The sequence below is a fragment of the Schistocerca gregaria genome, chromosome 2 (genome assembly GCF_023897955.1).
Source record: "Schistocerca gregaria isolate iqSchGreg1 chromosome 2, iqSchGreg1.2, whole genome shotgun sequence".
In the NCBI taxonomy this organism is placed as follows: domain Eukaryota; kingdom Metazoa; phylum Arthropoda; class Insecta; order Orthoptera; family Acrididae; genus Schistocerca; species Schistocerca gregaria.
The window spans coordinates 689,576,522-689,604,375 of NC_064921.1; the positions used below are offsets into that span (position 1 = coordinate 689,576,522).

General features: G+C 42.3%; 1 protein-coding gene across 1 annotated transcript in view; it reads left to right on the plus strand.

The window, feature by feature from the left end:
• The window catches only part of LOC126334774 (ATP-binding cassette sub-family C member 4-like), a 261,316-nt gene that overhangs the window by 160,522 nt on the left and 72,940 nt on the right, over positions 1-27,854 (plus strand). The window contains exons 4-8 of the mRNA XM_049997362.1: positions 9,479-9,683; positions 18,490-18,712; positions 20,458-20,614; positions 21,018-21,156; positions 22,884-22,994. Coding sequence (XP_049853319.1) covers positions 9,479-9,683; positions 18,490-18,712; positions 20,458-20,614; positions 21,018-21,156; positions 22,884-22,994 — 835 coding nt within the window. The remainder of the gene's footprint in view (positions 1-9,478; positions 9,684-18,489; positions 18,713-20,457; positions 20,615-21,017; positions 21,157-22,883; positions 22,995-27,854) is intronic.

Here is a 27,854-nt window from a genome sequence, read left to right on the forward strand (position 1 = left end):
TCACCGAGGACAGCAATGTCATTAGCCGATCTTATCACTGATATCCTCTCGCTTTTAATTTAATGCCACTCTTGAACTCTTATTTCATTTCCATCATTGCTGCTTTGATGCATAGATTGAACAGTAGGGGCAAAAGGCTACATCTCTGCATTACATCCTTTCCAATCAATGCATTTCAATCGTAGTCTTCCACTCCTATTTTTTCCGCTTGGTTCTTATGCATATTGTATATTACCCCTCTTTCCCTACAGCTCGCCCTTATTTTTTTCGGAACTTCGAACATATTGCACCATTCTACATTGTCGAACGCTTTTTGTAAGTCGACATACCCTATGAACGTGTGTTGGTTTCACTTCCGTCTAATTTCCGTTATGAACTGCAACATTAGAATTGCCTTTAACTTTCCTAAATCCCAATTGCTCGCCATCTAACATATCCTAAACTTTCTTTTCCATTCTTCTGTATATTATTCCTGCAAGAAACTTGGAAGCGGGACCTCTTAAGCCTATTGTGCGATAATTCTTGCACTTGTCAGCTCCTACTATTTTCGGAATTGTGAGGATGTCTTTTTTCCGAAAGTCTGAAACCAGTCTCACACATTCTATACACCAACGCGAATAGTCGCTTTGTTGCGACTTACCCCAGTGATTTTAGAAATTCCGATTGAATGTTGTCTATGCCTTGTGCCTAATATGGTCTTAAGTCATCCAAACCTCTTTTAAATTCTGATTCTAATACTGGATCCCCTGTCTCTTCCTTGTTGACACCTGTTTCTCCTTCCACCATGTTGTCAACCAAATCCTCTCCCTCATAGAGGCCTTCAATGTTCTCTTTCCACTTATCAGCTCTGCGTCTGAAAGTGGAATTCCCATTGCACTCTTAATGTTACCGCTCTTGCTTTTAACTTCACCGAAGACTGTTTTGATTTTCCTGTATGCTCAGACAGGCCTTCTGACAATGATTTCGTTTAGGATTTCGTCACATCTTTCACTCAGCCAATTTTGTACTTTCTTCTTTCTGAAGTATTTCTTCTGTTACTTATGAATTCCTCCCAGTCATCTTCCTTGTTCCTATGTTTTTGTTGCCAACTTCTGTGACTGCCCTTTTTTAGAGATGTCTGTTCCTCTTCAACTGAACTGCCTGCTGGGAAATTCATTATCGCAGCACCTACATCGTCAGAGAACGTCATATTTCCGTATCCCACTTCTTTGCCCATTGATTCTTACTGACTAATCTCGTAAACTGCAGCCTAGTTCCAGGACAGCTTTTTTCTGAGTTTGCAATATAAAATGAATAAATGTTGTTTTTATATTACCTGGTGAGTGTGCCTTTTTGAAATTGCCTTTGCCATGTTTCTGCGCAAACGCTCTAGGCGGCAGGGCTGCGCTAGCAACACACTGTTTGGGTTCTTGGCGCAGTAGTTATGGTGACACATTGGATGCTGACTGTGAGCAAAGAGTGAACATTAAGTTAATCTAGGAAAAACCCCTAGCGCAACGTGGTCAACCATTAAGCAAGCATATGCAGGCGAGGCACTTACACGAAGTCGCGTTCTCGAGTGGCACAAAAGGTTTTGTGAAGGCAGAGATTCAGTGCAAGACGATCCCAGAGCTGGTCGTCCGCTGTAAGCCTGGAGCGTGTAAGGCAGTTATTGCAAGAAAACCGTCGTGTAACTACACGTGCAAAATGTGTGTCACAAGATTTTACGCTAAGACTTAGGGAAACGGAAACTTAACGTAATACTCGTCCCTCAAACACTAACAAACGAACAGGAAGGGGAAAGACGAAAATTATCTGTTACCGAGTAAGTGGCCAGACTATCTGCTATTGCCATCCAACATCCGCCATATACGCCCGACATCTCACGTTGCGATATGTTCTTGTTTCCGGGAGTGAAAAGTCGACTTAAAGGAAAGCTACATCAGGATATTGCAGACATCCAGCGGGCTCCGACCAATCACAAGCATCATAGTTGAAAATCTCCCTGCTTGCTTCCAATGCCTCCAGAAATGTTGGCAACTACGTATAGATAGCCAAGGAAGCCACTCCAATAGGAGCTGGGAACATTACTTGGTGAGTGCAATTTTCTATTTTTTTAAGCTGTCCTGTAGCTTTTCTGACACAGAGAGTATATTGTAATGGGTACTACGTACAATCTAATATCTGATTTCGGAATCTGTGCCTCATTATGATGTAATTAGCCGCAATCTTCCCGTATATCCCGGCCTTTTCTTGCTCTTCTTGCAAGTCTTGAATAGAGTATTCGCTATTACTAACTGAAATTTACTATGAAACTCGATTAGTCCTTCCTTATTTTTACTACTCCAGTAATACCACATCCCAGTCCCCCATGACTATTTGATTTTCATATCTCTGTTGCATGTTGATGTGCTCTTCAGTCAGAGATTGGTTTGATGCAGCTCTCCGTGCTACTCTATCCTGTGCAAGTTTCTTGATCTCCATGTAGCAACTGCACACAACCACCCTTCTGAATCTCCTTAGTGTATTCATCTCTTGGTCTCACTCTACAATTTTTACCCTCCACGCTGCCCTCCAATACTAAACTGGTGATCCCTTGATGCTTCGGAACATGTCCTACGAATCGATCCCTTCTTCTAGTCAAGTTGTGCACAGATTCCTCATCTCCCCAATTCTATTCAGTACCTCCTCAGTAGTTATGTGATCTACCCATCTTATCTTCAGCATTCTTCTGTAGCACCACATTTCGAAAGCTTCTATTCTCTTTTTGTCTAAACTATTTACTGTCCATGTTTCATATCCATACATGGCTACACTCCATACAAATACTTTCAGAAATGAATTCCTGACACTTAAATCTATACTCCATGTTAACAAATTTCTCTTCTTCAGAAATGCTTTTCTTGCCATTGCCAGTCTACACTTATATCCTCTCTACTTCGACCATCATCAGTTATCTTGCTCCCCAATTAGCAAAACTCATCTACTACTTTAAGGGTCTCATTTCCTAATGTAATTTCTTCAGCGTCACCTGATTTAATTGGACTACATTCCATTATCCCCGTTTTGCTTTTGTTGATGTTCATCTTATATCCTCCTTTCAAGACACTGTCCATATCTCTCTATACCGATTACCTGTTCAGTATCCTGATATACTTTCTTCATCTTTTCAAGTTCTGCTAGCGACGTCGGCATGTATATCTGAATTACTGTTGGTGGTGCTGGCTTGCTGTCGATTCTGATGAGAACAACTCTATTACTGATCTGTTCACAGTAACCCACTGGCACTCTTTCCAGATTTCCCAGCTTCATTATCACGTTCAGACTACTGATATTTCACGCCCTGACTCGCGGAACGTTACCGTATCGTTGGTTATTCAGTCTTTTGCTCGTGGGAGTGCCCTACCAAAAATCTGAATGGGGGACTAGCTGGGTATCTTTTTCCAAAGGAGAGATTATCATGACATTTTTCACGTTTCAGTTACAGTAAAAGTAACGGTTTCCATTGGCTTCTGTGTCATCATGATGTTGATCATTGCTGATTCTTCCTTCTTTAGGGGCAGTTTCCCACCGCAGAGCGAGAGAATGGCTTGGGCCTCTGTCCGCTCATCCGCTCTACTTGACAAGGCAGGAAGTCCTCGACCGCCATTGCTGATGATTTTTACTCAGAGTAGTGGCGACGTTCGAACCCGGGACAGATTGAGTGAAAGTGGTTAAACTACCAAACCTCTTCAGAGCGTCTTGCGACGGGAAGTCATGTGGCCCTTTTTGATATGTGACGTTAAGCTCCATAACGCCAGTTGCGATGTTAGAGACGAGCAGGTCATATGCACACACCGTGTTTCGAGTTCCATCTGTTCCATCATAAAATTCAGGAACAAATCATAATAATCTACACGCAGACATCACAGTCATCCATACTTAAGAGCTACATGTAAAGAAAAGCATTCTTATTTCATTGGGAAGATTTTAGAGGGCACGAATTTAGAAATAATTTCTACTTTTCGTGGCTGACTACGTTCTTCGGAAGACAGTTTTGTACGAGTTTGGTTATTTCATTTACACGGAAGATATGCCACAACGTAGTCTACTTCCATCGACGGAAATTGTGACCGGATACAAAAATTTGTAGCGCTGACAGTTTAAAGAGAAAGATCACAGCCTTGAATGACATACAATAGCTGTAATGTAAATGACGCTTCACTTTATTGCTATAGACGGAGACCTCGATTCATTCACAGAGTATTGGGAAAATGCAGTCATTCTACAATGTAGACTGCTTATAAAAGCACTTATGCTTCCCGTCCTAGAATATTGCCTATTGAACGAATAGGAAGAAGTGCGGCACGAATAGTCACAGGCTGTATGGCTGTATCAGCGAGACCCTCGAAGACAGCCTAGTTACAAAATTTCAAGGATCAATATCAAGTGAAGAATCTAGAGATATTCTTCGTCTCCACATATCGGTCCTCTAAGGATCGTGAAGACCAGATTAGGCTAATTACAGCACGCAGAATTATTTAAGCAGTCGATCTCCCGCGCTCTATTCGTGACTGGGACGGGAAGAAAACCTTTCATCTGATGTAATGCTAAGGTCCCTCTGCCATGCACTGCGGTTTGCAGAGTATGTATGTAACACAGGTATCTAAGTGAGAATACTCGCAACGGATCTGTACAATCTATGCCTGCACGAACTATTCGATCGACTACATGAGAACAAAGAACGCCTACTGCATTGATAGAGAAAAGGAACATAAACGGCTCGTTGAGAAAATCAAATAATGTCGAGCAATCCTGGTAGACCCCTGTAAAGTTAGCTATAGCGATTCCTCGAATCAGCTTGGAAGTACTATCCTCTCGGAATCTGCGAAAACAACAGTTCATTAATTACAACACATGAAGATACATAATGCAGTCATACTTCTCACGTCTTCATCACGGGATTGAGACCGATGCGAGTTGGGCAGCGTTAGTAAGGTAACAAGAACATCTTGCCGAACAATTCACTGTTATTTAAGAAACAGAAATTGTTTTCCAGTCTCGTTATAGCTGCCTGAACAACACACAACCTATCAAATGATTTCACTTAGTGTAATCACGCCTGCTGCAGTTCACAACGAACTTCATCCTGTCAGGAAGAACAAAACTAGGTCGGAACACACCAATGAGAGACTACGATCAGATATGCAGAAGTTTCGCGAAATGCAGGAAGGGAAGTAGGATTAAAAGTGAGCGGCCTTCTGGGTAATGATATGTTTAGGGTTTGTGATGACAGGTCCCCAGAGTTATTGAACAAGTGCTTAAATGATGTAGATAACTAGATTTAATTGAAATGACAATGGTTTTGACTGGTGACTGTGCACATCATCGGAAGATATGCTTCGTGGATTAGGAAGAAGAAATAAGAAACAATGTTACGTGTTTGCAGGACGTAATCCGACTGAAATGACGACTGCGCTTTTCCTAAATTACTTGAAACGATTCCCGGAATCTAAAGACATCACTTTCGCATTTTGACGGTAATTATGCTCCTTGAGTCCACTATTGAAGTTTCGGCGTCGGCGCCGTTTTCATGCGGAACACATCATCTCTCAGCACATGTTAAAAACGACACGCAAAAATCGACATATACATGCGGGCCATGTTTGATATATGTGTGGGACTGCTCTTCAAAATGGCTCCAAATCAGGAATTGTAATTATAGACATAATAAGCATAACTTCTGGGTTAGTGTGCTCTCGATAAGGAAAAATCATCGCTTGCCGGTATACTTCCTTCAATAAACCATGCCCCATTATGTTCCCCTCCATATCCAACCGAGAGGCAAAACAGCAGCTCAAATCACGTCCGTGTCGACTTGTTGTTACGATCCCTCCGAGAAGTAGCAGTCACGAGTCTAGCTATCGAGTGTAGTGGACTTTCCTCCCATATGCTTCTTTCTGTCAGCCTTCTCCGCACATAAACAAGGGTAAAAGCGGAACCGGATCTCTCGATAAACGCTGACAGCATATGATTGGAAAGTAAACTGTTTATCATCGTTCAAATAAACTACATTGACCAAATAAGTGACCGGAGACAAATAAGCAAATGAGATCAAATCAAGGTAGCAATGAACTCATCACGTACAAGGCAGTATAATTAAGATGGTGTTCAATTTATTTGTAGTTGTTTGAACTACTTTTTCTCTCGCGTCTATCGTTACTAATAGTGACGTAGTGTTATCTTTATAACAGTCGTCACCGAATAAATATCCTTAATATTGTACTAAACGCTGTTATCGTGAAAGCATTGTCAGTGGTGATTTGTGTGACTCGTACTTTTCACGGTTGTCAGCTGGTCGCAATTTTTAAGTCTGTATTGGTTCCACAGCTATAGATTAATATGTCAGTGCACAGAAGAAAAGAAAAAACTGTGTCATGTGGCAATATCACTTATAATGATGCAATGAAGCAAAATAAGAAAAAGAGGAGCAACACTAATAGCCATCAACGGTAATTTTCCAGTAGCAGCGTAACGCCCTTTACGTAGCCCAAAGAACATTTATACTTCGCACAAAGGGCAGATACTGCAAAGATAGCATTGTAGTAGGTGCTACTTCATGTACACGAGACATAACGCTTTCTCTTATTCTTAGCAGAATAGCTAAAAATTAATAAGTATGTAAAAAAATAAAATATATGTATGACAGGCAGTCGTTTCGTTAACATTTACGTGTAATGATCACATACAAGTTCTAAACAGTCGTACATTTGTCGGCGAAACAGACATGTCGTTGAAGTGACCAGATGTCAGAAATGACGGTAACTCAGAGCTCCAAGTCTCCTGACGAAGGTACTGGCGCGAGTTGCTCCGACTTTATTGTCGGACATGAATCTGTGCCATTGTATCATCATTGATGATACGGGTATTTCTGATACATTTAAATGACGTCTTCTAACCACCAAGAGCTGAACTTAAAATATTTATTAGCGGAACACGTATTGGGATATATCTCATCGTCAATGGCATATTATGTATTTCTACATCAATGACATGTGTGTCAGTTATAAATTCTTTATGAAGTTCAGCTTAGTGTGCGTCTAGAAAGCAAGCAACCATGTGGATATGTAGAACACAGTTACTACCGTGTGTACGTTAATACGATAGGATATCAAATCCGTTTTATCTCACAGTACACAGGTTGTCATGTATGTTACTGCTGTCAAATCTTAGAGAGCGACAATTCTTGATCACGTCTGACATAACTCTCATCGTAATTAAGTAAACTATTTGCAGCTTACTCATTATTCATTATAAAGTGTCACATTATGACGTATCCTAAGCTGCGGGCCCGGCCTAAAACACAATTTTTTGCAGTTATTGTTATTACGTTCATCTTGAAATCTGAGGGTATGTCGCCTGTGTCATATGTTGCACACCATGTCCAATTTTTTTGTCATCGATGGCTCTCCCAAGGATCTCAGTAATTCTAAGGGAATGTCGTTTACTCCAGGAGTCTTGTTCCCACTTAAGTCTTTCACTGCTTCGTCAAATATCACCTTCTTCAGTTTTTGTAAAGTTGAATATTTCCTTCTTGAGACGCGGAAAACCTCTCGAAGAGTTCGTGAGGAGAGACTATCACACGTATGTGCGAAGTAGTGGGCCCTCGTACTATTAGGAGCCAATTATAATGGCAGTGCATGTTTCTCAACTATTCCAAATGTGCCAAGACTCTCCCTCAGGTTCTTCAATAATATACATAACCCTAAACTGTATCTTGTGCGAGTTAAATATTTTCATTTCACTTGAGTGTTTTTGCACAGGGTGGTCAGAAACGGTGTAACGGTTGTAATGGTGTTGCAAGTGGTGTTGTTCCGAGACGTAACTGTTTAGAATAAAATCCGCTATGTTGCGCTGTTTCCGAGTTATTTTGCGTCGAAGTTAGACAATCAGGTCGTTGTGCGCGCAAATTTAAGCGCTTGCATGCACTAAAATGCGTTAATGCACAGGCATCTCTGGTTCAGTAAGTTAATAATTAAAATGCCCATTGCCAGGTAAAAATGCCTTTTTCAGAAATCGTATATTTAAGTGAGCTAAAGCAAGTCTGATCCGGTTTGGGGAAACCAAACGAAGTAGAAGTTTGGCGACACTGCCTCTGGCAGGCTGCTTAAATGTGCGCGTGCAACGACCTGTTTGGCTAATTCAGTTCCTAATAACTCGGAAACGGCGCAACGTATTAATATTATTTGGTAACAATTATTTCTTACAAGCTATTCAGACTGTATGTTGTCACCCAGAACACTTCAAAAAGATGTAATCTACAAGAATGCGATCGCATTAGACAACACACGATGCAGAGAAAAAATTGTGCTGTCAGTCTTTTTCAACTCACAAGATAGGTGGACGTTTTGAAATCGGGATGTTAGATTAAGAAAAGAATTGGTTATGACTGATTTCTCGAAATTTCACTAAGGTAAATAATTACATGTAAAGAAAGCCTTTTAAAAGAAATAAAATCTTTTTAACAGACATCACAGTCGCCACTGACTATACAAATGATTTATTTTCTTAATTACAGGTTTGTCCTTAAGGCCATTATCGAGTGGTTTGATGCATAAGATTATGCATTAGCGTATGTGAAACCTTATACCAATATATTTTAATAATGTTTTACGAACATTAAGGCAGAATGTATCCTTTTGGCAGAATGTAGCGACTGAACGAAAGAAGCACCGTGCTCAGAGTGGGCTCAGTAGCTTTCAGGGCCATAAAGGCATATATTGTTAGGTTTCCCAAGTAGAATTGCCGGCCGTTGTGGCCGAGCGATTCTAGGCGCTTCAGTCTGGAGCCGCGCTACCGCTACGGTAGCAGTTTCGAATCGTGCCTCGGCCATGGATGTCCGTGGATGTCTTTAGGTTAGTTAGGTTTAAGTTGTTCTATGTTCCAGGGGACTGATGACCTCAGATGTTAAGTCCCATAGTGCTCAGAGCCATTTTGAACCAAGTGGAATTGTCAACAGACAGGTGACGGAACTGACAGCTGACAGAATGTGAGATATTTGTTTCTCCGGTTTCTGCAGTATCAGTTTCAAGTCAGTGTAGACGAACGTGCTCAGTCAGCTGTAAAGTATATAGGACGAACTTGGAGCACAACACTAACCTGACACTGACAGTACATGACCTCAAACTATGGCACGAAATTTTCTAATGGCTCTTCCTCTTCATTGTTCAAGTTTTGAACGCTTTTGTTAAATCATCCTTTATGTTTCACGGATACAGCCTTCAGTCCTTCGGGAGCATGGCGATTCAAACCCACTCCAGATTTTGGTTTTCCATGATTTTTCTATGTTGGGATTGCCACTTTGAAAAGAGCTTTTGCTCCGTTCCTATTGACTTCATCGTCGACGGGACAGTGAGCCCCAGTGTCCATTCCTCTCCTCCGTTCATTCCTCGTTATCATACAGCACGAGGTCGCTGTTTTGTTTTTTGTTGTTCAGAGCAACGGATGATCTCTTTGGTAGGATGGTGCAGCCGCTGATGCTGGGTTACCTGCTGGCGTACTTCACACCGCCGCGAACCATGTCCAAGGAGAGCGCCATGGCGTACGCAGGCGCCATCGTGCTGTGCACGGCGTTCAACACGCTCTTCTTCAACCACTACACGCTGGGCGCCTTCCACGCCGGCATGCGTGTGCGGGCCGCTTGCTGTTCGCTCATCTACAGAAAGGTACGGTAGCTCCCCATACTCTCCTAGTAGCTACACAAATCAAGAGATATATTGCATGAACCCCACATGTCGTGTAGGAGGGTTCTTATTGTGACTGTTACTGTAACAAACGGAACGACACCTCTGGTGTTGAAACTTCCCGGCAGATTAAAACTGTGTGCCGGACCGAGACTCGAACTCGGGACCTTTGCCTTTCGCGGGCAAGTGCTCTACCAACTGAGCCACCCAAGCACGACTCACGCCCCGTCCCCACAGCTTTACTTCTGCCAGTACCTCGTACCACGCCATACACTACAGCACCATTGACTCTGTTACACATGTGCTAAGAGTAAAGCAGAAGGGGCCCCACCGTATTGGCGTCGTGTGCTGCTCACTCTCGAAACTAGGATGTGTTTGTACCCTGACAATCGCAGACAATGTGTTAGGAGACAACACCTCGAACACTGTGTCCCACTGGTACAACAGGGCAGTGGTAGAGTCATGTGCTGTTGTGGCATATTATATGAGGCCATCATATATTTCTCGTAATTTTTAAGGGCAATGGCACTGCCGTATGGTACAGGAGCGAGATTTTGCAGTTAATAGTGGGACCGCATTGCCAACATTTTTGGTGAGAACTTCATCTTGATGGATGCTCATCGGTGAACACGTTCCTTCAGCTTGCTATGATCACAAGGACGGAGCGGCCTGCTTGTTCTTCGGCCGATCGAACAAGTGTGGTATATATTGAAACGAGCTATTTTTGGACATCGACAACGACCACATACTGTGCGTGATTCACGCGGAATCGCCATTGAAGACTGGGACAACTCGTATTAGCGCTGGCTTAATGATCTGATTGGTCGTATGCCACGACGGATTTAAGGCTGCATCCTAGCAAGGGGACGCTTCACACGCACTGGCGTTGCTCAGCAGTGCTGCGAAAAAAACCCCGGGGGAAGCAAACGATTTTTTCGTTACACAAATGTTTTTCTCTCTCTTCTCTCTCTCTCTCTCTCTCTCTTATCTCTCCCTCTTTTTTATGTAGATCTGGACAAATTGTAAATGAATATATACGCATACCTAAGAGTCAATTCATGTTTTCTGTTCCTTGAATTGCGAAACAAACGGGTAATATAAAACTTTTTTTGATGTGTGTAGAGCTGTGCTGGTCTTTCCCTCAAACTGTCCTTGTCACTTAAACCTCATTTTACTAACATTTCACACGGTGGATGAGACATTCAGTCTCTCCTCGAAACTGGAAGAGATGATTTCTCATATGACTCTGAGACGGGGGAACTGTATCGTAACCAACTTCTCCTCTGATGACCAACTCTTGTACCTCATCAGTCTCATATCTCATCATCCCAACAGCAAAAATTCTGCAGTCTTTCCTTCTTGGCGTCAGTAAAGCATACGGCTTTGTACGACATTCCTGTCTGCTCTTCAGCCTCCATGATTGGTGTATAACTGATAATAAAAACTCACATAGATCAAAGTACACAATAATGAAACAAAAACCGTCGAATGAGAACGGATCCACAAACGATCTGTTTGCAACAGAATTTCGAATGTGTGGTTACGAGCGACCACTGACGTCAATGCGAAATATTGTCCTACTTAGTAGAACAATAGGAGATTCGACTAAATCATCATCCAGTTGGTTTTAAATTTCGCCCCTGGCATTTCTTAACAAGAAATACTACTTTATCACGTGGCATGCTACAATTTACTTCACACTCGTACGTATTAAAGGAGCTGTTGGACGTATTATCCTCGCATTCGGATAGAATACGACACTCGTCTTAGCAGTGGGTTACGAATTCTTTCAAACACCCCCTGATCATCTCGTAAAGCTTGACAAGACTGTACCATTCGCTGCTTCGATTCTTCAAGCGGATCTACGTTAATGCTGTACACTTATCTTTTGAGATGATTCCATATAGAAAATTCTAAATGACTGAGGTCGGGTGCTGTTCAACCCCCGCGTACAGGCTCTGCTCGTACTGGCACAGCAACAGAATGTTCGGTGTTTCATCATACTTGTATAACTTGTGCTAACCGACAAGAAAGATATTATGAGTTGTAAGTTATGATCGGCGCCTCTTTAACTGAATACGTGTCAACACTGTCATATCTGATGATGCTTGATGAATCCCTTCTTTAACTTGTTTAACTTGCCACCGTCATAACCGCACCGACAGTACACATCCAGGTTGTAGCAGATTTCTAATAATCCACATGTAAACTGAAGGTCATCAAAGACTTTACCGAAATTTCTGCCTGTATGCTTGTTTATATTACTACACAGCAATTATTGGTAAATACTAGTACGTCGAGTCTCATTCAAGTGGAATCTCAAAAATTGTTTTTTTTTTGAAATGTAAGAATATTTGTAACTTTTGTGATAAGAAAGGAGACATGCGATTATGCTGTGATGTTACACATTTTGGAGCCTCTTTCTATAATGCATATTGCATACTACAAATACGTTTTTAATTTGTGATTTGTAGATCACACACAAACTGATTCTCTCTGTGATCGACACATTGCTCCCAAATTGAAAGTGGTTAGCCACAAAATCAGAAGAAACGCATGAATTCATGTCAACTTCTCTCCTTCACATAGATGAAAAGATAGTTTCTTTGACATGAGGCGAAAACTGATAGTTCGAAACATAATGCTGGGAAAATGTTGCAGAAAGTCAGACATTTATTTCCCGGAAGTGTTCTTATTTTCCAATCTATGATACAAAATCCTTTTGTCAGTATTTGTGAAAAGTTGTTTCATTTGCCTATAATCAGATCTGAGGAAATTATTATCGAGTGAAACCGATGGTCTGAGGTTCGTGTTTAGTGAGAATAGACCGTTAATAAAGAAATTCATATATCTTCTAGTTCAACACATCTCATAAATGCGACTACTTTGCAGCTAGTCAGTTTTGTTACTGGTAATAGGGGTGTCAAGAGCCGGCTTTCCCAAATTTATTGTAGTCCATAGTAAATGGCATAGGAAAATTTTCACTACACATGACTTTACAGTTTATTGAAAGCCACCTGAAAGCTATATTCTCCTAAACAAACAAAATGGTAAAAGGCCTAAAATTCTTACCCTCTGGTATCAGAGCTACTGAATAATAATTCACTAACATCAATCTTCTGATTAGCTGGTTCTGTCAATGTAAAGGAAAATAGTGAAAATAATACGTTATAAAACATTTGTTTTCCACTAAAATATGTAAAAACATAAAGCACCTTGTGTAACAGGCTATTTCAACATATATATTGCTCAGAGCTGCTTGTTGCATCATACACGGTACACAATAGCACAACTGTTTACATATACTGAACGTACTCTAAACAATGCGAATTCACTTTAAATGGTGAATAAGGTAAAACTCAGTTGTACCTTATAGTCCATTTAAAGTGGATTCGCGCTGTTTAGAATAAGGTACAACTGTAACGTATACGTTATTTAAAGTGGGTTGGTTGGTTGGTTTGTGAGATTGAAGGGACCAGACTGCTACTGTCATCGATCCCATTTAAAGTGGATTCGCACTGTTTAGAATATGTTCAGTATATGTAAACAGTTGTGTCGTTTTGTACCGTGTTTGTATGATGCAACATGCAACTGTGAGCAATATGTATATCGACATAGCCTGCTGCGCAAGGTGCTTTATGTTTTTAAATATCTTAGACGATGACAAACCTTTTATAATGTGCTATTATTATCCACTTGACAGCTCGTGCGTGTGGTCAGCGTAAAATGAACGTGTTTTACAATAAAAGATTTTAAGGTCCGAAGATGAAATCATAGTCTTTTGAAACCAGTTGTATTAATAAAAAAAAATTATGCGATCTTGGTTGCTGGTTTTTAACTTTTGCTGGACTTTTAGTACCATGAAGAAACGCATGGGTGGGCAAAAGACTAGACATCAACTGATGTCTACTGGAAAGCGGTTAGCAGGTGGATGCTATTAGACTGTTTGGATATGCTGAAACACAGCAGTACGTTATCGCATTTTATGAGAAGAAAGGAGGCAACCTCACGTACTGCAGCGTTTGCATAGTTGCCTCCCTCTAGGCGTCGAGATCTTTCCTTGAAAGGTTAGCACAGTATTGAGAAAAGCTGCCGCTAAGAGCTAGAAATTTTGTTGCAGTATAGAGGAGAATATACTGGACATATGGAATTATCGTACATATATGGCGAAATATAAATGTTTATAAGATGCATCGCTACCATTCAAGACGGTTCGAAATGGCTGTATATTAAAAGGCATTGCGGATTGAGCATTTGTTTGAATGACGTTTCCTTTTTCAAATCGTCTTTACTATAATTTCCATTTAATCCTGTAACAACTCGTATATAAGGGACAACCGAATTGTCATTGACATTACTTAAATTCTACCGCAATGAAATGAAACAAGGACATCAAGCTATAAGAAGTGTACCAGGTAATTTTGAGAAATTTTTCCACTCATTTCGAAAGACGATTGAGGCATTTATCTTGTTGCGAAGGTAGTTTCGAGATTCCGCTGTTGTACACTGCTGCCGGCAATGTTCGAATTTCTCACATGTTAATCATTCACAGACTCTTGATCATTAAATAAATCAAGACAGCAACTCCACCTTAGTCCAAAATGAAACAGTTGTTCTCAATGTCGGCTGCATTTCATTAACTGTGTCAAAATACGCAGTGAGCCAAGCAATTCTATTAGGCTCGTCCAGTTGTAAACTGCTGCATCTTATATACTAGGTGTATCTTCCGTGTAACCAAATGTGTTAGCCTAGTAGATTCCGTCAGCAGGCTTCGATATAGAATGAAAAAGCGAGGAGCTGCAATTAAAAATTATTTGATTTATTTAGATCACAATTAGCTAACAAAACACATTAAAATTCTTACTGTTCGACCTAAATCAGTGGCATATAATATTGTCACATAGAACATGTGTGAAATTTCACTATGAAACATCAGCTAAGTGCTCAATCGCAAATGCATCACGACCGTTACCCATGATCAAAGCCCGCATCAAAATACTTCTGTAGTCTCTTAAGTATCCGAGCCAATCGATCTGGTGAAAGAAATAAACGACAATTATGTTAAGTCTGCAGAGAAGCAGTTATAACCAGCCTATGGTGACGCTCCGTTCCCCCACCTAACGGCAACATTATTTTTACTAATAATATAAATTAACTCTGTGTTCGTGTCAAACAAGGAACTCCTTGAGTGCGAGGTCCAAAAGGCCAATGACGTTCTACATCTACATCCATACTCCGCAAGCCACCTAACTGTGTGTGGCGGAGGGTACCCTGAGTACCTCTATCGGTTCTCCCTTCTATTCCAGTCTCGTATTGTACATGGAAAGAAGGATTGTCGGTATGCTTCTGTGTGGGCTCTAATCTCTCTGATTTTATCCTCATGGTCTCTTCGCGAGATATACGTAGGAGGGAGCAATATACTGCTTGACTCTTCGGTGAAGGTATGTTCTCGAAACTTTAACAAAAGCTCGTACCGGGCTACAGAGCGTCTCCCCTGCACAGTCTTCCACTGGAGTTTATCTATCATCTCTGTGACGCTTTCGCGATTACTAAATGATCCTGTAACGAAGCGCGCTGCTCTCCGTTGGATCTTCTCTATCTCTTCTATCAACCCTATCTGGTGCGGATCCCACACTGCTGAGCAGTATTCAAGCAGTGGGCGAACAAGCGTACTGTAACCTACTTCCTTGACGTTGACGGCATTCGACGCCCCACATATTGTCTACTATGCAAACACGTGTCCAGTGGAGAGCACAGCATGAAGGTACAGAGCGTAGCTCAAGTGCTTAGTCGACGAGTAAGTCACAACTGTGCTACAGTGGTACAAGCAGAGCAATGTCAAGGATAAAGAGTGCAAACATTGCATTATACCTTAAATAACAGTTGGCGAAGCTGGCATTTCGTTAGAAAGGAAACCAAGAAATTTCAGATAATGAGACAGAAGAGTTAGAGGAAATATTAGCGTTTCTGCAACGCGAATCAGTGGAACGTGTGGTGTCGTATACGTCCGACTCTGCGGACAATGATGACGATCCGTGTTTAACAAGTGAAAGTGATACTGAGACAGGTGCCGAGTCATATAGTTCACCATCCTTGTCAGGCAGGGAGGCACAAATCCCGTCTCCAGTGAAATGTAGTAAAGATCAATCGTTGTCCAAGGAGAAGGTACTAAACATAATTGCGTACATAGACCATCCGCACCATAAAAGAAAACTATTACGAACGATTTCGAATAAGTTCTCTGCAATATAACCGTGTAGTACGTATCAAAACTAACGAGATTCAAGGGAGGACAAGGCGCACTTGTAAGAAAACCTGGATTTTCGCGTTTCAAGGATGCAACACACATTTGACAGAATGTGCATGATGGTGACCTACTACATTATGCACATCAAACTGCGCACGACTACACTGATTTCATGGGAAGCTGTGGATGGTTGCATAGCTTCAAACAGTGCTACAGAATTGGAAGATGTAAGATAACGAAATTTCAAACAATGCGTCGATGCGCAGCAAACTGTGGACTCGGCCAGAAAATTTGTAAGTGGGATAAACAAACTTATCCCACCGTTCACTAGGGAATTTGTTTTTAACTCAGACCAATCGGGATTTGAAGAAAAAATACATATGAAAGGAATCCTTGAAATCAGAGGTACCAATAGAGTTATATCAAGATCAGCTACCCTCAATGCCTTAACGCATTCGTATACAATTATGCCGACTGTTAATCTGGATGGTAAATTGGCTGGGAAGTTATTTATTGTGTTGCGAGAAGCTGGAGGTGCCTGCCCCCTACGATTCTTTCTCGTGTGCGTGATCTTGCAAGGGCAGTGGGAACATGGGCGTAAGAGAACTGCAACTATGATACGAACACTGATTTTGGACAACAGCGGCTCAAAATAACTTGCTTTCGCTTGATTCCTGGTCTGTGTATAAAAATCATCCTCCCTTAGAGCAAAGTATACCTACTGAAAAATGTATGACATTGCGGTTCATACCACCTGAAACTAATGGACGAATTCACCTCTGGATGTATGTTTTTTCCGTGGCTATAAAAGGTTTTATACGGTATCTGCAGCTACGCCTTAAGGGGTAACCAGTCTCACGACAAGCTGCACGACACAGCACCTTCCATCAGTCCTAATCACTCCGTTACGGCGGTACGATTCTGTATGCATTCTTTAAGAGTGGATACCTTGTTGAACATGCAGCACGGTTTGTAACTCACATCTGTTGCCCTCCTGATGCACACGGTAAGCCATTAGCGGCTAATATTTTCCTATCATAAGTGTTAACACTTTCAAATGAACCTTACTAAAGACTGAACTTACTATCTCGCAATCAGGGGGTTCCTTCTAAGTATAATGTAGGGAACTGCTTATTCTTTTACCACAAAATAATTCGCAAATATATATTAAAATACAATTGTGATAGTCTAGTCTCAAGATATTCTTTTAAATTTCACTGGCATACAAATTCGATTCCCGTTGACGTTGGCAGAACTGACCTTTTTAGGTCTGTACTTGAGTATGATTATATAATTAAATAATATAATGGGGCATAAGAGGAAAGTCTGGATTATGATTTGTCTTTGCTCTGTTGGCTTAGTTCATATCGGACGAGATTCCTTCTCTCAGGCCCAGAGTCTTGAAATGTTGTCAGAGGAGTGTGGCACACCACATGTACGCTTGATAATTATGACGAAATTTTAGGACTCGCGTACACTATTTGACCAATAGCAACCGGACACCTATTAGTGCCCGTCCTTCGTCTTTATGACATCTAGAACTCTGCTGGGAACTCTGTCAGTGATGAGTCTGAATATCTGTGGAGGTACGACAGTTAATTTTACCTCGAGAGCTGAAACCGGATAACGTAGTGATGTTGAACGATGGGTTTGGAGTCGAGCTGCCGTTCTAGCCCATCACAAATGTGCACAGGCCGAGAGTCTGAGTAGATCAGTCCGTTTCAGGAATATTATTGTTCACAAACAAGCCTCACACATGCTGCTTTATGTCAGTGCACCTAGTCATACTGATACAATCACCGTTTTCGAACTGTTCCCCTACTGTACGTAGTGCACAATGCTGCAAAATATATTCATATTCTTCATCGTTTAGTGTTTTCATAAGCGAAAAAGGAGCTTACGCCCTAGTTACAAAAAACACTCTTCTTTATAACGTATTACCACTTCCCCTGTGCTTCACTATTAGCACTACACGTGATGGCAGGTAATGTTCTCCACGCATTCGCCAAACCGAAACGCTTCCATCACGAGCCCAAACCACTCGTTTCCAGTCATCCACCGCCCACTGGCGTCGCCCTTTACAGCACCTCTGGCGTCACAAGGCATTGTTTATATAAGTGTGTGACTTATGAAGAACTGCTCGACCACTATACCCCACTCATTTTAACTCCTACGTACAGTCATTGTGCTAACTACACTGCTGACAGCACTTTGCCACTCACGAGTGTTCCCTTCCACTGACATCATGCCATTTTCCTCAGCCATCCTACGCATTGTTCAACGGTCTGTTGCCGTCAGGACGTGGCGTCTGGTCTTGGTTTAGATATGGATGTTCTTCCGTGTTCCCACTTCACAATCCCATCACTAACAGTCGACTTCTATGATGACTGAAACGTCCCTGCTGGATTAGTTGTTACCTGTTGCTCAATTCCGCATTACGTAGGATGTTCGGATAACTTTGATCGCATAGTATACTTTTTCTCAGGCTCCAAATACACAACCTGCTACTTGAAGTGTATAGCGTGTGGTCGTTGGTTGCAGTCGCTGCGCCTGAGCCGCACGGCGCTAGGGGAAACGGCGGCTGGGCAGGTGGTGAATCTGTTGTCGAACGACGTCAGCCGGTTCGACCTGGTGTCCATCTTCATACACCACATGTGGGCCGCGCCGCTCACCGCCATCATATGCATGTACTTCCTCTACAACGAGATCGGCGTCGCGGGATTCGTCGGAGTCGCCGTCGTCTTCGTCGTCGTTCCCATACAAGGTAAGCATCGCACGTGTTAACATTTTAACAAATCCAACAGATGCAGGATTTTCCACTGTCCTGAGGAATAGAATTCTATGAAAGATGGCTTATCATTTAAATGGGGCAAAAGAAAGCCAGCCTCTGAAACAGGTCTTCATACTTTTGATCAAAAAGTGCTCCGACATTTTGTAACACTGCAATTTGGTTCTGTTTATCTCGTGACGTCGTCGAACAATGAGGGTCCGATACGGTTACCCTTACTGCGAATTTTGCGGCTTTACCAGGTGATAAAATGTTACCAAACTGTCTTCTCACTGTTGTGACAGTAGTTCAGAAATCGAGCTTCGTTTTGTTTATGGTATTAAAACTCTAAACCCCGTCCGAGAAGGCCTTGGAAGGCCCAACGGTACTGACCGGCCGCCGTGCCATCCTCAGTCCACAGGCTGCGGATATGTAGGGGCATATCTTCAGCACACCGCTCTCCCAGCCGTATGCCAATTTACGAGATCGCAGCCGCTACTTCTCAATCAAGTAGCACCTCAGTTTTCCTCACAAGGGCTAAGTGCACCCCGCTTGCCAACAGCGCTCGGCAGACTGGACGGTTACCCATCCAAGTGTTAGCCCAGCCCGACAGCGCTTAACTTCGCTGATCTCACGGGAACAGGTGTTACCACTGAGGTAAGGCCGTTGGCTGTTTATGATATTGGGTCAGATTTAATAACGTAAAAACTTCGTGGTCAAAACTGAAACTTGTTGGTGATAGGAACGCACATTCTATGTAAACAACTGGAGCTTCAGACTCCTTGCTACCGCCGGTGGTTGCAAAACTGTACTCTCAGTCCCTGGCCACAGGACTACCTTCACTTTCACTCCCCCACGACCGCCCTACCCCTAACGTTTGGTTGCGTAATATAACGCTAACTAGTCGCTGTGTAAAGTATTCACTGTGTGGTTAGCGCCGTAACGTGCAGTTCTGTTTAACGTCTTCCAATATACACATATTTTAGTATTTGACGACTCTCGAGGATTGTGTGTCTTTTAATTCTTTGTTTCCCCTGTGGATTTTGACGATGGTTTTATCCTATGAGACGTGGATTATTATGTGCTGTCCGGGCTCGTCTTTTGACAGTGTTTTGGAGATGTTCTACCGATCATGCACGGTTCGGATCAGATGCCCATCTGCTGGTTCATCTATGGTTTTACTGAGGAGTGACTTTTTTATGCGCACTTGCACCTTGGAAGTCGTGAAACATGAAGTATTTATGACCTGAAGACATATGTCCAAGGTGTGAATCCGGTCGTCATACAGGGAAAACGCAATAAACAACTATTGCGGATTTGGACATACACTTAGTTTAATATAGACTATTTTACATCTTTGATTTTAAATTGTTTGTTGTTCTTCACATTACGCCTAAGTAAAAGATTTTACGCTCGTAGTACTACTTCAGATAAACCTGTGCACTGTGTGTGATACTTTCAGCAATGTAGGAGGACGACTCTTACTTTCGCGGAACAAGTCAAGGCAAATTAATGTCAGCACAAAACATAGCAAGTACCATTTACTCAGTTTAGTAATTAACATGCGCTCAATACAAAAATAAAATATTGTAAATAATCATCTGTGTTCGACCTGTATTTTGTGTAATTTAATTAACAGGATTAATTAATTAGAAAGAGCATTAGGCAGTCGATAAAGTTATCGTTTACTGATCTATTGTTATTTAGCTTTACAACTAAACATGCATGATCTTGTTTTTCAGCTTACACTGGGAAACTGTCAGCAATATTCCGACGACGGACAGCTTTTAAAACAGACGAAAGGGTTCGTTTGACAGACGAGATAATTTCTGGAATACAGGTCATTAAAATGTATGCGTGGGAAAAGCCTTTCTCAAAGATGATCGAAGCAGCCAGGAGGTGAGCAATGTCTGCATGACTTTTGGCTTTGACTTCACCTTTTACGTAACAAATTTCACATTGCAGCTATCATAAATTATGGTTTAGATTCTTACTATATGCTGATGATGATCGTCACGGTACAGGTTGCAGCGTGTTACCATAGAGTAACTATGAAAGGATATTACACGGAATGAATACAGTAACGGAAGTATAGGTTATAGGTTTCTACTCTCTAATAAGATTATGTATGTCAAGTATGCAGACGGACTAAATATATGACATTGATTGATCTCATTTATGCACCAGTATTACCTAATTAATCAGCTCACAATACTCACTGCGTAGTTCTTAAATTAATCTGAAGTAGAAATTTAATGATAACTGTTAAATAACTTGCTTTGTATAATTAATAATTTCTCAGGGCAGAACTGAAGGTGGTCATTAAAACGTCCTACATCAGAGGTATTTTCATGACGTTCAACCTCTGCACCACGCGTCTGGCGCTGTGCTGTACACTGATAACATATGTGATGCTAGGCAGCGATCTTACGGCAGACAAGGTACGTCCCAGTGAGAGCAGTTCGCCAGCCGGGGTGGCCGAGCGGTTCTAGGCACTACAGTCTGGAACCGCGCGACCACTACGGTCGCAGGTTCGAATGGTGAAGGGTGTTTCAAGAGGGAACAGGCACACGTTAAGACCATTATGAATATAAAACCATACGTAAATTTATGGTATCTTTTCATAGTTCTCGCAGAACGTTTGTTTTCTTTTGGAACATCCTGCTTAGGTTACGTTGTCTAGAATCTGTTCCCATTTTTCATTTGTTTCTTGTGCATGGTTACAAATCAGGCTATCTCGCTATGTTTTCACTTAATCAATAATCTATTAAATCATCTGGTATTTCATTCTTCACAAAACCTCAGCAGAAGGAATATAAGTTTTCCATTCGATTTTTATTAATTAATAATTCATTTATTTACCCTGAAAAGATTAGGTCCTTCAGGCGCTCTCTTTCATTTAATCAAAGAACTCAATCCACGTTACTAGCATATGATCAACATTTAATTATGATCACAGTGATAATGATAATAATAATGATGAAAATATATTTAACAATGAATCAATACAATTTATGAAATGTCAGTCTCATTGACATTAAGCAGTGTCCTGAAAACATTCTTGTCGGACGTGAATAATGAGTTCTTAAACGTGAGGCAACAGTACAGATGTAATCAATCTGGGGAAGAAGTTGACTGGACAAAGAAAGAGCGAGAAGTAATAGGGTGAGATTATCAGACGAGATGAAAGGAGCAAAAGAGAAATACAAAAGGGTGAGGAAAGCATACATGGCTTACAGTGTGGCAACGATACTGCTTCCTGTTGAACAGAAAGAAATGCCAAGTGGATAAGTAAGGCAACGATAACTGGTAGAACTTTTATCTCCTAATTAATGCAGAGTGGTTTTGGAAATACGCAGATTACGACGTAATTTGTTCCCTAGCCGCATGGCATAATTGAAGAAGGAGATGGAGGAAGATTTAGTGTTACGAAAAGATACAGTCAAGATACTGTACGTAAACAATTTGGTTTTGCAGTAATGGAGAGGTACTGAAAACACTGTGACAAAAGAATAAAATAAAAAAATGAAGTATTTTCGCATTTTGTTTCATATTCGTGAATTCTGTGCAGAACTAACACACTGATCTGTTCACACTTTAAGTTTGTTACTGTTAATTGATATGGAGATGGCGCATCTAAAGAAAACTTCACTCGACTTCTTGATGACTTTTCTGGTCTACTGACGCAAAAAAGCAATATCATTCCATGCAGCACCATCGGAATTCCAACAGCCGAAGCTTTCTTGTTAATATGAGAACAAATAAATCGTATTGCAAACGGATCTTGTCCATGAATTTATGTAGGATTCGGGACTAAAACCCTAGTCAGTTTGTGAGGTGATTTCGAGAAAGGTGATCCATACACATTTCCATGTTGTCGCTTAATCAATTGGAGTGAATGCCGTGGTGGTTCCTTAAACAACGCTTACTCCCTCGCCCAAGTCAAATCCGAGGTTCCGCTCCAACACTAACGATGACGACTTAGAATGGATAATAAAGTCGATCGTTCTCTTCTTTCTTGGGAATCTTATATTCAGCAAGAGGTTGAAACAGTGCGAGTTGACAAAATAAATGAAAGGAAAATGAAACGGAATTCATTTCTAGTATTGTGAAACTCAACAAACTTGAAATCCCTTTTTTTAATGTAAGTAAATTTTTACTATTTTAGGTGTTCGTGGTCCTCACGTACTTCAACATTTTGGCGCAGACAATGTCAATGATGTTCGTCCGAGGAGTCGCCGAAATAGCTGAGGCTCTGGTCTCGGTTAAAAGACTGCAGGTGAGATTGACATGTTTCTCAAAAGACACTTGTAAGGAATAATATTTACTTGATTTTAGGTATCACATGACATGATCAGACCACCGTTAACTTCCTACTCCTGATTTTCTATTATACGTTAGGCATGGTGCGCCTAAAAAATGAGGCGAGTGTAGTGCCATCTAAAAGGCAGCATGAGTCAGAGCTGTGTGCAGGCGCATACCCAAGAAAAAACTTGTCGATAAGTGAGAGTTTAACACACTAAGGTCAAGCAAATTTGTCTGCTTTGGCCAGTCGAACGTAACGAGTGAGACGACATGTGTCGTAGTATAAAGATCAAGTTTTTCATAAATTTTAGGGCAAAAAGGGGCCCTAGGCAGAAAATATGTTCAAGATTGGCTGAAAGGCTTTCGGGACGGAAAGAAACCTACGGATGATTCTCCACGTTCAGGCTGATAGTCAACAAGTATAACGACGGACAACACCATCAAATGTCGAATATGCTGACACGAAATAGGCGCCTGCCTCTGAGAAGGCAAAACGGATTAAGCTGCCACAGACTTCACTGACAGAGATTATCATCTCTTCTGCAGACCATCACATCAGAAGACGAGATGTTGTGCTAACAATTCGATAACTACTACCGAGCGAGCTGGCACTGTAGTTAAGACAAACACTTCTCATTCAGGAGGGCGGTGGTTCAAATCGACATGTCTTCCGGGGTAGCCTTAAACCGTTTTCGGCAAATACCGGAATAGTTCCATTGAGACGGACAAAAGATCTCTGTAGGTTTCCTGCCTCATCATTCTCCAATCCAAGTCTATTATCCGCCACTTGTTATCGAAGGGACATTAAGCTCGGGCTACGAAATAGTCACAGTCTACAGCAACGGTCTGCACTGCTTTTCCTCCGAATAAGTGTAACTTCGGTGTTTTTACAGGTTTCGAAGAAGCCTTTTCTGATAATTCTCGTTACTTTATAAACACTGCTCGAAGGCCATGGCAGCCAACGAAAAGTAGTTTGAAGATGACTAAAAAAAATTGTTATGTGGTTCCCATAACACTCAGCGAATTTTCTACACGCACTTTGGATCAGTATTAATTATTCATCTTATTGATATTTGCGATCGTTGTCCTGTACATAATGTTTTCTCACTGTCAGAGGTGTGAGGAACAAGTGAAGCACATTTCGTATGAAATGTTCTCCTCTGTAGAAGACGTGATTAAAGATAGTTGGCACTGATGTGTGACGGCGCTGATACACTAGTTTGCAAAACTTAAGGGGAAAGTAACGCTCGTAAAATGTGCCACGGCTAAGTAATACACTCCTGGAAATGGAAAAAAGAACACATTGACACCGGTGTGTCAGACCCACCATACTTGCTCCGGACACTGCGAGAGGGCTGTACAAGCAATGATCACACGCACGGCACAGCGGACACACCAGGAACCGTGGTGTTGGCCGTCGAATGGCGCTAGCTGCGCAGCATTTGTGCACCGCCGCCGTCAGTGTCAGCCAGTTTGCCGTGGCATACGGAGCTCCATCGCAGTCTTTAACACTGGTAGCATGCCGCGACAGCGTGGACGTGAACCGTATGTGCAGTTGACGGACTTTGAGCGAGGGCGTATAGTGGGCATGCGGGAGGCCGGGTGGACGTACCGCCGAATTGCTCAAGACGTGGGGCGTGAGGTCTCCACAGTACATCGATGTTGTCGCCAGTGGTCGGCGGAAGGTGCACGTGCCCGTCGACCTGGGACCGGACCGCAGCGACGCACGGATGCACGCCAAGACCGTAGGATCCTACACAGTGCCGTAGGGGACCGCACCGCCACTTCCCAGCAAATTAGGGACACTGTTGCTCCTGGGGTATCGGCGAGGACCATTCGCAACCGTCTCCATGAAGCTGGGCTACGGTCCCGCACACCGTTAGGCCGTCTTCCGCTCACGCCCCAACATCGTGCAGCCCGCCTCCAGTGGTGTCGCGACAGGCGTGAATGGAGGGACGAATGGAGACGTGTCGTCTTCAGCGATGAGAGTCGCTTCTGCCTTGGTGCCAATGATGGTCGTATGCGTGTTTGGCGCCGTACAGGTGAGCGCCACAATCAGGACTGCATACGACCGAGGCACACAGGGCCAACACCCGGCATCATGGTGTGGGGAGCGATCTCCTACACTGGCCGTACACCTCTGGTGATCGTCGAGGGGACACTAAATAGTGCACGGTACATCCAAACCGTCATCGAACCCATCGTTCTACCATTCCTGGACCGGCAAGGGAACTTGCTGTTCCAACAGGACAATGCACGTCCGCATGTATCCCGTGCCACCCAACGTGCTCTAGAAGGTGTAAGTGAACTACCCTGGCCAGCAAGATCTCCGGATCTGTCCCCCATTGAGCATGTTTGGGACTGGATGAAGCGTCGTCTCACGCGGTCTGGACGTCCAGCACGAACGCTGGTGCAACTGAGGCGCCAGGTGGAAATGGCATGGCAAGCCGTTCCACAGGACTACATCCAGCATCTCTACGATCGTCTCCATGGGAGAAAAGCAGCCTGCATTGCTGCGAAAGGTGGATATACACTGTACTAGTGCCGACATTGTGCATGCTCTGTTGCCTGTGTCTATGTGCCTGTAGTTCTGCTCTGTTGCCTGTGTCTATGTGCCTGTGGTTCTGTCAGTGTGATCATGTGATGTATCTGACCCCAGGAATGTGTCAATAAAGTTTCCCCTTCCTGGGACAATGAATTCACGGTGTTCTTATTTCAATTTCCAGGAGTGTATATCTCTATGAAACTTGGACTGTACATAAAAAGAACTTCTTCAGTATAGTACAGAGACGAACTGAAATAACACTTTTATTCAAAGACAATAATTATACTGAAGTAACCGCGATATGCGTGGTCCCTTGGACATTGGAAACGTCGGGATATGATTCTTAGCAAGGTTGGTAATACCGTGGTCGACTTCTCACGCTGGCCACAAGACTGATAGGAAGTTTGGTCGTAAGGTGTTCAGTTCCTCCTCCAAAGCGCTTGACTGCTGCTGAATGGTCTTCGGCGCATGTGGACGTCTTATACTACGTCTCCCAACGCATCCCACATGTTACCGATGGGATTTAAGCCGGGAGAATAGGAAGGCTAATCCATCCGTTGATATGGTCATTTTGGAACGATTCGGCAGTCCAGGTGTTATAGTGTCGGGAGGCACAATGTTTCAAGGGCGTCCTGACCTCCAAACCTTTGAACACGGTGCACCATCAGTCAACGTCGTTGTGACACTATACTCCATCCCCATGTGCGTCTTTCCAGGGGTGCATTTGGCTCTGATATCATTTTATGGATGACAATGCGCGTTCTCATCGAACAACGCAGGTGGAAGAACTCTTGGAACGGAAGGATATTCGGTGAATAGATTGACTTTCCTGTTCCGCTGACTTAAATGATATTGAGTACTTGTGGGACACACTGGGGAGACTTATTATAGTATACCAGCATCCACCAACGACCATCCAGCAGTCAACCGGGCTGGTAGAGGAATGGAAAGCCCTACCACAATAACTGCTTACTAACTTTGTGGACAGCATGAGAGCACGTTGTGGAGGCTACATTACACACCCTTTTAAAAGCCATTCCACATCTTTTATGATGTCTAGGAGACCATCATGACTAGCGGAGATTTCAGTGCCTTCTATGTGGTCCAAGTTCCATCGGGCTATGATACTCGGCAGTAACACATCATGCAAGAGTTACTTTCGTCCGTAAGTTTTGCACACCAGTGTAAGTAACGTTGTACAATAAAAAACGTAATTTTTTATTGCAAGCTCTAGGAAGTTTAACCCTTGTATTAGTTTGACAAAGACCAAAATTTTAACAACAACGAGGAGATCGGAATTATAATGTGTCTCAATTCCTCCACAACATGAGTCAGAGACTACAAAATGAAATTCTGTGAAAATACGAGAACCTTAGATGAATTTCCTTATCTTCTCTTTCACAGCATTGTAACTGCGCACTGAAGATTAACGACGAAACACTAAACAAATTTGCCAAATTAATAGTATTCCTGTGTTTATTAGTACTGAAGATCGACGTCTTAAGCGAGTGCGTTCCAATCATCAAGAGAAAGTCATTTTTAATTATTACTGTGAATATATTACGTATTAAATAATGGCTATTAAAACTACAATACCATCAATCGACATGCAACAAACTCTACATTGGTGTGAAGTTTACTACATGCTTGGATGCAGTTAACATTTCAGCTCAATCGCACGCCATCTATTCTATACGTAAGAAAAGATTATGCATTGGCTTTCTCAATCGGAAATCGCATTTGAGTGTCGTTTGTTTGCGAAAAGATAGTGTACGATTCATTTAAGAAGGAGAAACATTTACTTGCACTCGATGGATCGTTGAATACAGAGACTGCGGTTTATCGCGTTGGTCGTGATCCGACGATAGTCATACAAAAATGAAATCAGTAGTTTCAGAACGGCCATATTAAACACCACCTCAACGAGTCCATACCATTGGTTTCCAAGAGGCATACGTATTGTTTGTTCGGCCGTGCAGTATCGCAAAAGCGATGTCTCGTACCTTGAGTCAGGAATGGATTTGTTTCAGTAAGAAAAGTATCCACACGCACAGCGCCACGAATCTGACCTACTGCCACCACGGAGACCACTGTCACGGCTTCCCTTGGTGCTGTATAGGGCGCCCACTGCGTGGCTGGAAACCTCTACTGTTGTTTTTTTTTTAGGTTGCAGACTGAGGACCTGTGTCACATTGTTAGACGCAATAAAACAGTGTACAAGATTATTCCGGTTATTACTCTGAATACAAGTCGTTGCCGAATCTTTTGCGACGGTTGGCGTCTGCATAA